Genomic DNA, 16360 nt, shown 5'->3' on the forward strand with positions numbered 1-16360 from the left:
TTCCCTAGTTCTTTACACAAGCTCCTTGTTTTGGCAGCATGTGATGGCATTGGGACAGGGAGTTTGGTGTCAGCTCAGACAGTGGATTCCAGCAACATTGACAAGTTTGTAAACTGTACCAAGATCAATGGCAACCTTATCTTCCTTGTCACTGGGATTCATGGGTAAGTGACAAAATGTTATGTCGTGGTGCCAGCTGAAACCAATTGCATCCACCTCTTAATGATGGCTGCAGTCTTCTTTTATGCAATAGCAGATCCAGGATTAAATTAGTTTTCTGCCTTCCATTGTGAAGAAAACTATTGCCTTGGTTCTTAAGGTTCAACCTCTGGGAAAAGAAAGGATGGATTAATTGTTTGCACTAAAAAGAAAAAAGACAACTATGATTCTCTGGTTGCTTTATGAGGGCTTCAATACTGACTTACAATAAAGGCTGATTAGAGAATAGAAGGGAGAAAAGTTATCTTCCATGAGTTTAAGTTTTTGTATGGCCAGCAGAATAATATGCAGAGAGACAGCCTCTCTCAGCATAACTTGTAATAGTCTGCACAAAAGCTGCCCTCTTGTCAATCAGTTTTGAAGACTCTATTTTAAAGTTTCAGTTGCAGAGGCACAGAGAATTCACTACTATATAAATCCAGTATTTTGGTTTAAATTTTGCTCCTTGTAATAGGTCCAGAAAAATCCTCTGAGTGTCTCGTGGCTCTGCTCTGGCCAAATGACCAACTGAGAAGCTGGATGGAAACTTGTTAAATCTCACAGGACAGGAAAAAAAATCGAGTAAATGCAAGACAAGCAGCTAGAGCCCATGAGCAGTTAATTGTGTGGATTAATCCAGTGCATTACATGAAATTTAATTTTGAGTATAAGAACTGCTTTTGCAGGAAAAATTATATTAGCTCATTAAAAAATCTGTCTAAATTAGAAGGGCCAAACCCAACCTTGAATAAAATTGTACTTGCCTGAAAAATATCTAAATTTGGATTATAAGCAGAAAGTTAAAATGTTCCATTTTACAGAAGAGTAGGACATGTGATGTTGAAACTGTGTAGCCCTTTGTCTCATTTTGATGAAGAAAACTCACTTTAGCAAGCCTAAAGTTTGAGGGCACTGAGTTCTGCAACCCTAAATTTTTCTACAGAATTAATTTCATCAGTATAGGTTAAAAGAAGACTTGAGAATTAATGAAAATACCTGGATTTCTGGAACAGCTTTTTTTATTTAAAGTTTCAAGTGTATTTTGCAAACCAGCAATATGAAAGGAAAACTTAAAATATGGCACTGACTACACAAGTAGATTGTTATATAAATGGACAGTGAAGAGAAACAACCATCTTGCTTATTTTCTCTCCAACTTCTGTCACAAATTCATTTATTTACAGTGAACTTCAAATTTTGGAGTATGAATTTTTAGTGTTTTATATTTTAGGGACTTACAGTCTGGCTCTCTGAGGAACTGGAAAACTTTTGGTGGTGGCAGAGAATTTCTGTGAAAGATGCAGAGGATATTTTTTATTTCCATTGGAAACTGTGCTATTGTAATTGATCCTGTGGTTCTGTAGCCTATTTCTTTCCTGAGCACATCAGCTTCAAATCTTTGTGAATTTGTTATAATTCATGTAAATATATATGTAATTATGAATGTTTTTATACACAACTATTTAAGGTAATTAAGATATACACTATTCTGCAGTTTTATATGTTGATAAAGCATCAAACATTTGGTTGTTTAAGGGGTTTAAGTGTCTATCTGCATCTTTAAAGCTATTTTATCTTCAAAGTGAGAGGCAAAATTCAGCTGCCTCATGTTTATTGCAGGCAAGGGTTTTCCTTCTTTGATGGTAATGCATTTTGAAAGCAAATTTCTGTGTTTGTTAGGTAGTCTAAACTTATTTAGTTTTCTGAGAGCCCCACGTTGTTAAAATAACGTGTGCTTGATGCCTTTGTGATCCACTGGGCTTTTTTTGTTAATGTTTTAGAATTAATTTTGTTGCTGCTAGGCTGAAGTCACCTCAGGGTGGTTAGAGGTGATCCCATCAAGGTGTCACCTCCTAAACTTGTGAGGCCCTAAAGACAGCCAGGTGCATCACCTGCTTATTTCAGTTCCAGCAATCACTCCTCCTGGAAAGCAGGAGAGGAGGTAATACACTCTGTATTTATTGGGGATGTTTCCTACCCTCAGAAAACACACAAAAATACCATAACATGCCATTGCAGAGGAATTTTTGTGTGGTTTAGGCTTCTGGGTGACTTTTTAATAGGTTGACTTTTAAATATTTACTAAGTCATGACACTCTCAAAATCGAGGGCAGCTTCATCTTTTTATGCTATGTCATATCCGAGTTTAAAATGTTAAGTTTTGAAGGTTACTTCAAACTTGTTTGGCAAGGATCCATATTTTTAGAGGTTCCATGTTTAACACCTTCTAACAAGTGTGCCCTTTAAATGCTGTGTGTAAGGAGCTGCTGACATGTTCTTAGTTTGATTTTGTGTGTAGCTTGTCACTCCTTTTAGGAGCAGCTTTGTTAGTCTTGGTGTACAGTATCACAGCTGCACCATTCCTGGAAAAAAAACCACTGAAAATTCATCTTTCCTTTAGGAAGGTCACTCATGGTTCTTAAGAATTCCTTAATTTTCTATAACATAAATATTTGCTAAAGCATGAATGAGTTGAACTTTTATGTTCCTTCAAGATGATGAAGTTGTTAGACAGATCTGCAGGAACAACAGGCTGAAGAAGCTTGGTGCATATCCTCATAAAAGCCAAGTGTTGAGCACCTTAATGCTGTTTCCTACGTGGTATGGCTTTGAGAACCTGATCTTTTCTTATTTAGAGTGTTACATTATGTGATTTTAATCTTTCAGAGACCCGTATCACACAATCGCTGCCATCAATCCAGAGAAATTAAACATCTTCCAAACAGTGAGAGAGATAACAGGTAACACACTTCTGATCTCCTATAAGCTGCATTAATTAATGAATTCATTGTCACTTTGCATTTATAGTTGTCATGTGTTGGGTTTTTTGAAGAATACAAGGTAGTAGTTTTCATTAAGCTCATCAAGCTGTAATTTTTATATAAGTTTAATACAGTAACTTCAGTTGATTTTTCACAAGTGTGTTGTCCTTTCAACACAGGATACCCATTATGGCAGATGCTAAGTGGACAAAGGATCTTGGTCCTATGTTAGCAAAGTAGGACAAGGTGTTGCAAGGGAGGGAAATGTGAGGAAAATCATGCTGAAATGTGGGAAACCATTTTCTTCACATGAAAGCATTTGGAAGTTCTAGTCTGCTTTTACAGCTCCTTCCCTTGGTCTAACAGAAAATGCTGCTGCAAGGTAGCTTTTGTAATTTAGAGACAGATTGTAATGTGTTGGTAGTGAGTCCCATTTTTTGTGACTTTTCAATGAGGTTATAGAACTGATACTCAGTACTTTTTTTTTTTTTTGCTTCTTGTTTCACCATGTGAGAGACAGGGAGGGAGATGCTCCAGCTCTAATTTGATTTCTGGTTATGTATAAGTAGTGAAATGCAAAAAAAACCATTGTTCTATTTCATGCACAAAAAATACTTTTGGGTGCCACAGGTTGATGGTAGCTGTGTGGAACTCAGCACACTTCACCTCTCAAAAGTTGTGTATTTCAGTGAACTGGTGGGATTAAGAATGAAAGGAATCTCTTCCTAATTAATGTCCAAGATAATCTGGCAGCTGGGTGAATGTTATTTCCCATTCCTAAACACTAATTGGCAGTGTCAGCCCTGCTGCTGAAGTGGAATTTCCCCTGTGCCAGGTGTGCTGCATTTCAGCCCAGGGCTGAGCCACAGTCACGGGGAGCTCACCTCAGAAATCAGGACAAGTTCTCCTCCTCTTTTTTGGAGGAGATGGTGGTGAGCAGCCTGAGACTCTGTAGCTTTCCTTATTTATTTCTTTTCCTCAAGCTGGCACCCTTTCTTTATGGGCTAAGCCTGTCCTAACACACATGGCTGAAATAATTTGTGTTCACACGTTTGATTTTTTTTTTTTTTTTTCCTTCAGGGTATTTGAACATACAGTCATGGCCTGAGAATATGACAGACTTCAGGGTGTTTTCTAACTTGGTTACCATCGGTGGGAGAGCTCTCTATAGGTAAGGTATTTCTCTGTTGGTGGAATATTTTTTTATTAGCGTTCTGTGATTCATTGTTCAGTAGCAGAGAATGCAACATCCTTTGGGAAGGACATTGTAAATTGATATTTTTTTCCTCTGTTGCCAAGTACCAGTATCGTTGCTAATCAGTTGTTTATAATGGGTAATACCTTCTCAACATAATTATTAAAAAAAAAAAAATCTTGGTTCGTGGCTGTAGCTATTCCCTCATTGCCTGGAACTTACATTTATGATTTGAAACACCTTGTGAAGAAACAGTTTAAAAGGTATGAATAATAGAATTTCGCCTCATTATTAGGAGTTTATATGGACGTGATTAGACACGTGGATTCATGTGCCCAGACAACAAAGTGGTTTTAAGAAGAGGTAAGAGGTGGAAGAAAATTAAAATCACTGAGGCACCTTGCAGGTGGGGTGTTCATGAGCTCTGTAGTGCCATTTTTACCAGAGATGCTTCTCTGTGAAAGCTCAGATGGAGAAATCGGTTTGAAGGAGAAGAAAACATGGTGAGAAATGCTGGGGGAAGCCCAAGGAGGTACCTGAGTAATTGATACAGCAACCCCTGGATCCCCACTTTGGAGATGGAGTAAATCAGGCATGGCATTCTGCTAGCATCTTAAACAGCAACTGGAGCAGAATATGAACAGCAGTGAAACCTTGAGGTTGAATTACAGCCCTGCATTCTGTTCCAGGGCAACAATTTTTATTTGGAACAGCTGGAAAACAATTATCATCATTAAAATACAATAAGTTAAAGGGTGCCCAGAAACTCGATAATGTCTTCACTAACCTTCAGTGATAAAATATGTGCAGTCATTTTCATGTTGCACAGACAATCATTTACTGTTTCTTTGATGAAGAAAGGTGATAACTGCATATTACAACCAAAGAAAAATGAAATGTAGAAAGTGGGCTGGGAAAAAATCCATGAAAATAACAATTTCTTCTTGTAGTACTTGAAATGACATTAATTTGATGCCTGACAGAAGATGTTTTAACACATTCTTCTTAGCATATAAACTATCATGGTATTAATGTTGTTGAAAGAAAAAGCTGAATTTTATTCCATTTTCCTAACTGCACATTATCTGAAAAAAATCTGTTAATGGAGGGAAGGAAACTGGTTGAGGAGTTCTTCTGGCTTACTTGGCCTAGTGCTATGAGCATCACAGCTTGAGGTATCTCACTCCTGACTGGACTCATTTCCTAGGCAATAGAACTGGATGTTGACTCATAAAATATTTGTGTTACCACAAAATGAAAGTTTTCTGAACAATTCTCAGGTCATCTTGACACTTGGAACTAGCTCCAGTTGGCAGTTCCCTACCAGATGATAATAAATTGTCTTCTGAAGCTGATGCCTGTTCTCTCTCACTTTTGTTCTCATCCCAGTGGCCTTTCCTTGCTCATCCTAAAGCAACAAGGCATCACTTCCCTGCAGTTCCAATCCTTGAAGCAAATCAGTGCTGGCAACATCTACATCACGGACAACAGCAACCTGTGCTACTACCACACTGTCAACTGGAGCAGCCTGTTCAGCACCCCCAGCCAGAAGACAGTGATCCACAGGAACAAAAGGGCAGAGAACTGCAGTAAGTACCTGCTGCTGCTGCTGCTCACTGCCACCAACTCAGCTCGTGCAGCTCCACGGACATCAGGGGAGCTCTGGTCATTTACAGCACCCGGGGGTGTGGCCCTGTCTGAGCAAGAAAATGAAATCTTTTGAGGCATGGGCAAAGGAAAGGGAGCAGAGAGAGCTGCTTGCTTAGCATGATGGGAATGTTCCAGTTAAATAAATATGAATTCTGAAGGCTGTGAATGGAGTGCTTGTGACTTTATAGCCCTTTCCTTACAGATTGGGATTAGCATCCTCTGCTTTCCCCACCCTAGTGGCCCTATCTTAATCCAGAATGGTGATTTTGGGACTGTTTTAGGGTGCCAGATTCTCCCTTTTCGTATTTGACCTATCTGATAAAAAACACTGCTTCAGGAAATCTTACATGCCAGTACCTAGGCTGAGATCCTAGCACTGAAAAGCCAAAAAAAGCTCTATAGCACATGAAATAACTTGTTTATATAGAAATCAGGCAGCAAATTGCATCAATACAGTCATATTGTAGCAGCAAGGAAGTTCATTTTAAGCATCTGTTAGACTGCTTGCAGGAGAGAGGATTCATTAAGTTGCTGTATGTTTAAGTGATATTGCTGATGTTTGTGCTCTGACCAGCCAAAAATGTTTGCTTTGGGTTTTTTCAAGCTGTGGTCCTATTTTTGACTTACACTTTAGTTCTTTCTTTCTGTTGTTTTGAGTGGGTTTTTTTGTGGGATTTTTTTGCCTTTTTTTTCTTCCTCTCCCCTCCCTTTGAAGTGCTGTTCTGCTCTGTTGTGAGAGAGTGAATGGCTGTGCTCATCACCTTCAGTGTTAGGTGAAACACAGCTGGAGCTTTGTCTCTGCTGCTCAGTTACTTTTCTAATCTCTCCTACCATAGGAGAGCCACAGGAAGTACAAAGTCTTGTTTGGTTGATCTCCACATGGTTTTGGTTGTGTGACATTTTGATTTTTATTATTAACTTTATTAGGCTATTTCTTTACATGCAAGTTAAAAAAGTGAAGGTTAAGAAAATGCTACTTGCTGTCACTGCAGGCAATTTTTACTGTGGCTGTGCCTGAGGGTGTAGGGTTTTTCTTCTGCCCCTACATAGAAAGCCAGCTATAAAAATGGGGAATTTATTGGAAAATGGAGGTGCTGCCAAGAAGGATGGCACATCTGCCTGGAGATGTGGCACTGCTTTTTGCTTTCCCCTGCAGTGTAACAGGATCATGTGCTGAGGAGCCACCTAGTTCTGCACTAGTGCTCTAGTGACAACTGTATTTTGTATGGCATTTGGGAAGAATTAGACCTTTTGAGATTTCCCATATGGAATTTTTGGACTGGCAGAACAGAAGAAGACCATAAAAGAGTTGCTAAGGTTATATTCCCAGATCTGAGTTGGTCCCATCTTGCCAGGAGATACATGAACTTGTGAACCTTCTAGAGAGCACAGATTTCCTCTCTACCAGGTGAAAAACTGCTTACTATGGGAGAAAATTCATGTTCTTGGTGCTCTGATGTTTTCTTACATCAGATTGGCTCTAGCTGATTATTTCCATCTAGCTGATTGGCTCTGGCCTTTCATTAAATGCTGCATAATAATCAGAACAATCAAATTTCCTTCATTCCTAGACATTTAATATAAAAAGAAATGAAGCAGTACTAAGGTGGAGCACAGGCCTCATACAGTAGTGATTCCTCTTTGCTTCAAGTTTTCTGTAACCTCCCACATGTTAGAAGACCATGGGAAATCACTCAGGTGAATTTTGTAAGGTGCTTTTTCCCTTCATGGAGTAATGGCTGAGTTGTTTCTCTGTTTTTGAGAGCTTTGGGACATAGCTGAACACAACAGTTTGAATCAAAATCTTGCATTAGTTTCCAGGGCTCCTTTGTCAAATACCTCTTTGCCCTTTCCTGGGATCACTCATTTTGAATCCCTTTGAAGCTGCCACAACTACTGAAGCCTGGGCTTCCAGAGCAAATGGAAACTGGGATGTGCTGTCACATCATCCTCTCACATGGAATGTCTTGTCACTACATTGCACACAAAGGGAAAATGTAAACTTTATTTCACCTCTAGCTTGGTGAGGATTTATTATAATAGATGTTTATCGTTTTCCAGGAAGAAAAATACTCCTAAAGACATTTTTGGAGATTTAACACCACGAGAATCTTAAGAAAACAAACCTTACTCATTTCCTTTTTAAGAAGTCACAATGTAAGCTCCAGCACCAAGGGGCTGGTTTTAAAAATGGATTTGAACCTGTGTTCATTAAATGGACAGTGTATAATGAACATAGGCCAGGGGCCAAGCAGCTCCAGTTGGGAGGCAGTGCAATCCTAACAGGAACTGTGCCTTCTTCTCTCCAATTGCAATCCCAGCAGGAGCAGCCAGTTGAAAGTGCTACAACGTTTTCTGGCATGAAAAATATACTTTATATTCCTCATGCCCTCAATTATTTCATCTTGCTGTTTATACCACTTGTTAATGTTAAAATAGTCTCCAAATCTTTCACTGCCTTGAAGATTTTTTTTTTTTAATAGGTTAAAAGCCTAGGCAGACTTCTGGTTTTTGTAGAATAGTGAAAATAAAGGAGAAAAATGTGTGTTTTTAATTAAAAAAATAAAAATCCATAAAGCCCCAGGATGCTCCAGTGCTTTGTGTTGTCTTTCTAAGATGGTGCCAGCAGGGCCAGAACAGGGGTGTACATGGAAGGAATGTGACCTCTCCCTTCTCCACTTCCCTACACACTTTCAGGGATAGAAATGTCAGTGTCCAAGCTTGTGTGCTCAGGGAACTGAACAAATCACCAAGGAAAGGAAGGGCAGGTAGAGTTTACCTTTGCTCCATGCTGAAGTGAAAAGTCTGCATTTTTTTTTTTTCCTGCATGGGTTTTGTTTCGTTTTAATGGAACAGTCAGAGGTGACTCATGTAAAATATGAGTGCACACAAAATAAATGCAGGGGGAAACATGTTCTTTTATCCAAAGTTACTTGAACAATTGTCTCAGCTTTAATGACTCCTGCAGTGTAAGGTGAAGCCCTTCTAGACAAGGGTTGTAACAGGTGTGATTATTATGAATTATATCAATCTAGCCACGAATTAACAACTTGAATAAATGATTACTTTCATTATTGGGCATGATGTAAAGCTAATTGAAGTCTGCAGGAGTTTTTCTATTCAGTTTATGGAGCTTTGGATCAGGCCCAGAAGCATATAGCCAAATAAAAATAATTTTTCTTTTTTTTAGTAGCTATTTTCTTGCATTCTATTTAGGTTGGGGAAAAACATTTCTACTTCTAACTTGTGTGGCCCCATTAATAAAGAATGAGCCCTTCTTCTAATACTCCTGACAAAATCCAGTTCCTGTCAAAAGCATTATGATTTCCTTCCACATAAGGCCGTGTGATGTGCTGGAGCTGCAGAACATGCTCAGCCCGTGAAATGCCAAATATCCTGACAAAAATTGAAACATTGCTTTAGCCATCCCCACAATTAAAGGAGAGAGAGGTGAGAGAAATGAGTTTTTATAAGTTGTCAAAACAACCACTCTCTCCTTGCCAAGATTCTTTTATGAAAACATTTCTGGAGGAAATTGTAGTGTTTTTTGTTTCTGTTGCTTTTTTTTATAAGACTACAGGCTACTGTGTTGGCTACATTTCAATGGGGTAATCATGATTTTCTTTATTGAAAAGCTCTCTCTTTATTTATTTACAGTTACTCACTGTATTTTCTGAGCTATCTTGTAATAATCTCTTGTTATTTGGACAGATATTTTGGTGAAATACTCTGTCTGTACAAGTGAATTCTGATACCAGAGTGGTTTGAAGGGTAAGAAAAATGAAAAGAAGGGAAATTACTAATAGTAAATAACAATTTCAAGTTACAAAAGAAGGTGAGAAAGCAGACAGGGAACTGCCTTTCTGTGATGAGAGTGGAAAACAAAATCAGAAGAGCTAGCAATCTTCTTAAAATTAAAAATGAGAAATAATCTTTACCTGGTTTGGAGATCCCTTTTTCTTTGTTGCATGACAAAGATTTAAAATGAATCATTCATTAGAAAACAAAAACCATATGAAACTATATTAAAATTTTGTTTAATGGTAACTAGGGTAGTTTCTGGGTTTGTGGTTTTTGTTTGTATTTGCAGGTTCAGGCAGTGACAGCATGGTGAATCTACTGACATCTGGTAGTTATAATAAAAATGTTACTGTGCTTACCAGAAAGTCAGGTTGGGCCAGTAATGAGAGGCTGAATTTTGTGTCCCTGCTCATCCTGGCTGTGCTGGTCTGGCTCATTTGACTGCAGAAGCAGAATTCAGGGAAGGAGGACAAGGCATGTCTCTGAAATGGCCTCCTGAGTCCCTGTGGCTGTGCTGGTATTTGTGATCATTAATACACTTTAAAGCACGCTGAGCACCTGGAATGACTCCTAAATGAAATAATTTTATATTTGGCTGTACCTGGTTTGAGCTTTGAGGCAAAAGAAAAACAAAAAAGGTGTTTCTGAATACTTTTGGATGTTGGCATTAAAAAAGTATATGTGATATAGAAAAGAAAAAAAAACCCTAAATCCCAGCCTTGATATAACACCTTCAGGCTTCCCATGCCTGAGGTTATTTGTGGTGTATTGAGTAAGATAGTATTGGAGAGGGTGGTAGACCTCTTGAGTCGTTTCTGATAGTTTAAAAAACAAACAAGTGTCTGTATTGTTGCCATCTCTCATATTTCAGGTCCTTGCTGGGTTGAATTTACTCAGTCCAGTGTGTAATCCATTTGTTTAAAACAGTGCATTGTGCAAAAATCAATTCAAATTAGTGCTGTCCTTTCACATGCCAGGGTTAGGCTGAAAGTGCACCCAGGTTTCCTTCAGATGCTGGAGAGAAAATGTTTCCTTTAGCCCTTTGGTCGTTTTCTCCATCTGTCACATCATCTAGATATTTACATAGAGAATTATTTATATCCAATAAAAATACAGACACTGTTTGAAACAAACTTTCCCTCTAACCCTTGGTTCATTGTGTGTTTAGTGTAGCCTTGAGGGTTTTGATATAAAGGCTCTTTGGCTCTTCAGGTGCTTTTGCAGTCAATAATTTTAAAATCATCATTAATGATTATTTCCCCCCATCCATAAGTTTTATTTCAGGGAGTCCTCAATTCATAGGTAGCATTTTATATTTTGTTTAATAGAACTTTAGTGGATTCAGACAGTTGATTTTTTGAATCCTTTAAGTTTTTGGCATTTACCATGTCCTATATCAGGCAATTCTACAGGTAGATCTTTACTTCCTATGAAGAAAAATCTCAGATTTTAACCCTATTGGATTCCTGTCTCTTTGAATGCCCATGAGGGACTTGGAAGAAGCAGTGAACGATTGTTTCATACTTACTCACCTCTTCCTTGCCATTTAGGATTTTGGAAGCTTTAATCGTGTCCTTTCTCCCCCACATCTGAGGCTGCTTCTCTGTTTATTCCTGGTTTAGAAGCTCTTCTCTGGTTCTGATCGTCCTTGCAGCACTCTCTTAAACCTTTTTCCCCACTCAGTTTTATTCTGAAAGGAGCAGACCAGGAGTGTGTAGGATATTCCAGCTGAGTGCTCTGTGCATTTGTGTTGTGGCATGATAGTGATTTTATGGGTTTTTTTTTTCTGTCCTGTTCCTGGGAAACAGGGACGTTGCACTTAGGTCTCGGAGCGTGTCGGAATGCTGACAGAACGTTTTCTCTTGGATTTGGGGGGGTTGTGAGCATTACTGACAGCACCTCTCTCTCTGCAGCTGCTGATGGGATGGTGTGCAATGAGCTGTGCTCCAGTGATGGCTGCTGGGGGCCAGGGCCAGACCAGTGCCTGTCCTGCAAGCGTTTCATCAGGGGCAGGACCTGCATCGACTCCTGCAACCTCTACGATGGGTAAGCCACTCCCCTGGCCTTTCCCCCAAAGCTGATCATTAATATTGGGGAGGACTTTAATCAGCAAGTCATTTTGGGTTTGCATTAATCACTGTCTGGCCCCATTGCTAATATTACTGATTTTGGATGAAACGTGCCATGGGCTAAGATGTAAAGAATTCTAAATCTGAACTTGTGTAGAAAGGTTTCCCTGGTATTCCACTGACTGAAGTTTTCATGCAGCATCATCACCTTGCACCTTTTGCATTGTGAACAGTTTGATTTAAGTGAAAAGTTAAAAAACCCTCCTCATTTATCCCTACTTGATACCCTCATTCAGAACCATACAATTATATTTTTTCAGATGAGCTGGCTTTAGGCATCTGATAAAGAAGTTCTCTGAATAAGGACCCCAAAGTAGAAAAACCCACTCTATTTTTCATAATGCACTGTGTAATTGTACACACAAATATACATTTTAAAATCCAACAAGAGTTCTTGCCCCTTTTCCTTTTGCTGCTTATACTGGAGGAATACCTCCACAACACAAGGTGATTAAATCTGCCTTATGACAAAGATAAAGCTGAACTGAGACAAATGAGCTCTCATGTATGCATGAAAATTTTCTTAACTCTTCCATCTGGAGAAGGCTTGCAAAAAATACTTTGTCAGAGCCCAGTTTTATGTGTTTAAGAGCTCTCCTTCTCTCTTCCCCCTTCACCCCCCAATAAGAGTTGCAGGCCCCAGTTGTGTTGTCAATGCACTGGAATAAATTGGTCCCCTCTTGGTGTGTTTTGCTGCCATGGAGCCTGTCACAGTAAGAGCTTAATGAGACTCAATCAGTATGTTGTGTTCTGTTCTCTGTCCATCGGTGTGAAGGGTATTTACACTTTCCACAGGCTCAGTTCTGTCCTAAATATGTGAAAATATTTGTAACCTGGGCTAGGGGAGAACTTTTTTGTTGGTGGGAGAAGTCTGCATGTTAATTTTGTAGGGCAACAACAGTTCTTCAGGGTTGGGGTCAAGCTGTATTTGACATCTTTTAGTCCTCAGCAGGAAAAATCCACTGCCAGAGCCAGGGAAGGGTGAGCACTCGAGTGAGGTTTTCCTCAGCAGATCCTAATGGCTGTAGAGGAATGGAGGGTGAGCAGTGACCAGCTGAGCTCAGAGCCTTCTCCCCTTACCTGGATGCTGCTGGAGCCCCCTAACACGAGTGTGCAGCACATCTGTGACTGGTTAATGCCAATATTGTAATTGGTTCATGCAGCAAGGTGGGATCCACCTGCAAAGCTTGGCTTGGTCCACTCTGAGCCTACTACAAAGATTTGGTCTGTCTTTAGTGGGGGAGAAAGAGCTTGCTCAGAGGTGAATTCATCTTGAAGATGGGATGGATTGTGTTGGGAGGGTGCTGGAGGGTTGTGGTGAGAGGTAACTGGCAGCTGAAATGTTTGAAGGAAGAAATTCAACTTGCCATCACTACCTTTTTTCTCCCTTAAAAGTGGTTAATAAAAAAAGTCACTTTCTTGTGGATACATGAAATAAATGAGTAAAAGGATTTGTTTTGACATTTTATAGATTGAGACTTCAGTCTAGAATTATTGCTGAAAACATTATGAGCCTTTTGGAGAACAGGCTTTAAAACATGTGTTCTTAGAGACCTACCTGAAATAAGGTCAGCTCTTTCATCAGTGCTCACATGTGACAAGTGACTTCCTGAATCTGAGCCACGAGTGATAATCCTGTAGATAAAAATTAAGAAGTCAGAATTTTGTCCTGTTAATGAAGTCTCTATTTCTTAATGAGAGGAAGGCTACCACTATGGTTTTATATTGATGAAGAAGGTGTCTCTGCTTCATTCACGTGGCTGTGGATGAGGTGGTGACCTGTCTTCAGCTCCTGTCACCCTGAGATTAATTCCAAGCTCACCCAAGCCAGGTGAGCTCAGCTTCGGGCTGCAGTCAGATTTCTCCTAACCTGCCTGCAAAATATTTTCTCAGGGAATTCCGGGAATTTGCAAATGGTTCTGTCTGTGTGGAGTGTGATCCCCAGTGTGAAAAGATGGAGGAAAACATGATCACATGCTACGGGCCGGTAAGAACAAACCCGTTGTGTTTGTCAGGTTTTGGTTTGTTTTGTTTGCTGCGGTTCAGGGTAAAACTTGCCAAAGTGTGCTGAAGGGACAGGGTTTTCCTGCTTACAGACTGCAAAGCAGCTACAGCAAATTAGTGAAACAAAAGTAGAAAACACAGGTATATTCTGTGTATAGGGAGGGAATTCTGCTCATGCTGAATTGGTTTTGGGGATAACCTGCCTTGGCTCTGCCTCCTTAAGAAAGTGATTTTGAAAGTTTTCCTTTTCTTTCCTGAGTTGACTAAATGCTTTAGTGGTACAGATGCACACAATTTTTACAGCCAGCCAGCATGCAGTTGAGATTTGAGTGCACTCTTTTATCACTATTTTCATTCTTTATTTCAGATCTGTCTTGGTTTCCTCCCACCAAAAAAAGTGGGGGAGTTTGTCTCAGTCTCTCAGTTTGAACAATATGCTGGGAGGTTTTTTGTACTTAGATAGCCTTTAAGTTCTTTTGATGATAATGTTTTTCATGCATCCTAAATGATGGTTAATGCTTTCTAACCTTTATAATGGCCAGTAACTTTTCTTTCAAAGATTATTGCTCATTTGGGAGATAGAAGTTGTCTCTTTCTTCTAGTTTTCTGTGTATTGCCAAGTCACAAGTATGCTGGAAAAGAGGAGTTGTATTTTGGGCTCTTCATAGCTGAGAAAATATAACCTGTAATTTATTGCCTTATTTCTGTGACTTACTGAATGGAAAAATGAAATCACAATTTTTCTTACAATACTGTGTTTTTCTGCAATACAGCCATAAGGCAAGAAGCTAATGCTTTAAGTGTTCAGCCCATCAGGAAAACTTGTATTTGTAGCAGGGCTTATGGACATAAAATCCTAGGCTCAACCTGAACACTGGATTTAGTTATACACTGGCTTATCAAAGCTTAAAATTTTTACTTTTACATTGTCCAGGAGTCTTGGTTTGTTGTTCTTAACAATTTGGTCTTCATATGTATTAAGAAGGAGACCTGATAGTTCTTCAGTCTTGCTGTGACCAGATGCCATGTGTAGAGTGCTTGTGGAAAATAATTCTGGAGCACAGAGGTAGGAGATCCCACTGAAGGGCTTTGCAAAGGTGGTTCAGTACTGAAAAATGTAGCAGGAAATTTCTCAGTGGGCACTGACTTCATTGTATTAAGCACACCAATAATATTCAGAAGCTCATCTAGAAGCTGGTATTTAGTCTTGCACTCTACAGAAGAAGCTAGTGGCCAAAAGCACCAGGATTTACACATCTGCTGCTCCCTCACAGAGGCTGGAGCCATGCAGGTAATTCAGTGTTCCTTGGGAAGAGAAGCTGCTGCAGTTGATGCTGAGCGTGTGCCAATGCAATCTTAGTGCAGCAGGAAAGGCCAGAGTAACTTGAATGCACTGCATTTCTTCCTTCCAGGGACCTGACCACTGCACAAAGTGTTTCCATTTCAAGGATGGTCCAAACTGTGTGGAGAAATGTCCTGATGGCTTGCAGGGGGCCAACAGCTTCATTTTCAAGTACGCCGATGAGGATCGGGAGTGCCATCCGTGCCACCCAAACTGCACCCAAGGGTGAGTGCAAGCTCTGTGCAGGGAGCCATCCTACCCAGGCACTGCTCAGAGCACGGCGTGGTTCAGAGCTGTTTTGGCTTAGTAAAGCACTTGTCTCACTCCTGAAAAGAGAGTGTGCAGTAGGAATTTAACCTTTGGTTTTCAGGTCTCCCATGAAGTTCAGGGTTTAGTCGTGAATGCCCAGCAGCTTATCACAAAAAATCCCTTTTGAAAGCCACAGAGGAGAACTTTCCACAGCAATGCTCTCAGCTTTCCTTCTACACTGGTTTGTAGCAAATGTTGCCCTTTCATTTAATATTAGGCCTGTAAAATGATGGAATCTCTGCTACCTGGTGTTGGTGAACTAAGTCTGCAGCACTACTGTAAGACAAAAGTGTTACTGCTCTCCTTTTCCTACAGGGACTGATGCACAGAGTTTGAAACCAGACTTTTTACAGGAGCCTGAGACTCAGCATCAATTTCTGAAGTCCTGTCAAAGTGCCCAGAATAATTTGTTACACTTGGAATAATACAGCCCATGGATCTGAGCCAGAATTAAGAACCTGTGCAACACAGGAGCAGTAGTCACATGCACACCTATAGTTTTGCACAGGCCATGTAAGTTATTATTGCCTTTTCCATGGGGCAATTCACAGTGTCCAGCACACAAAGAGAGGAAGACACAGCAATGGGAAAGAGAGAAAACATCAGCCAGCGAAATAATCTTCAACGAGAGGCTCTTATTGTTTAGCAGCTAAAATTAAACCAGTAAATTATTCAATGTAATCTTGATGTCAACAGCTGTTGCCATTCAAAATGAGACCTTTTGCTGGTTTTGCAAATCTAATTACAATAGAGCCATTAGGGAAATGAGAGGGAGATCACAGAGACACAGCCAGGATCCATTACAGATTTGTCTCCCCCTCAGACCCTTTAAATCAGTTATGCAATGAGAAAAATGCTGCTACTGTGGAAGAAGAGGCTAAGAAGAAATGATATTAAAAGATGAGCTCACTCCAAGAGCTCTGGTCCTGGCTTTCATAGATGGAGAAGGTGCCAATGCTGACCTAATCTG

The 16360-nt window shown here is 39.9% G+C and overlaps 1 protein-coding gene across 3 annotated transcripts in view; it reads left to right on the top strand.

Annotated features, from left to right (window-relative positions):
* Positions 1-16360, top strand: part of ERBB4 (erb-b2 receptor tyrosine kinase 4) — a 548792-nt gene that overhangs the window by 403671 nt on the left and 128761 nt on the right. For all 3 annotated transcript variants that reach the window (XM_088167659.1, XM_088167658.1, XM_088167657.1), the window contains exons 9-15: positions 38-164; positions 2866-2939; positions 4041-4131; positions 5545-5744; positions 11520-11652; positions 13629-13722; positions 15152-15306. In XM_088167659.1, the coding sequence (XP_088023785.1) occupies positions 38-164; positions 2866-2939; positions 4041-4131; positions 5545-5744; positions 11520-11652; positions 13629-13722; positions 15152-15306 (874 nt within the window). The remainder of the gene's footprint in view (positions 1-37; positions 165-2865; positions 2940-4040; positions 4132-5544; positions 5745-11519; positions 11653-13628; positions 13723-15151; positions 15307-16360) is intronic.

Source organism: Sturnus vulgaris, chromosome 7 (genome assembly GCF_052056855.1).
Source record: "Sturnus vulgaris isolate bStuVul1 chromosome 7, bStuVul1.hap1, whole genome shotgun sequence".
In the NCBI taxonomy this organism is placed as follows: domain Eukaryota; kingdom Metazoa; phylum Chordata; class Aves; order Passeriformes; family Sturnidae; genus Sturnus; species Sturnus vulgaris.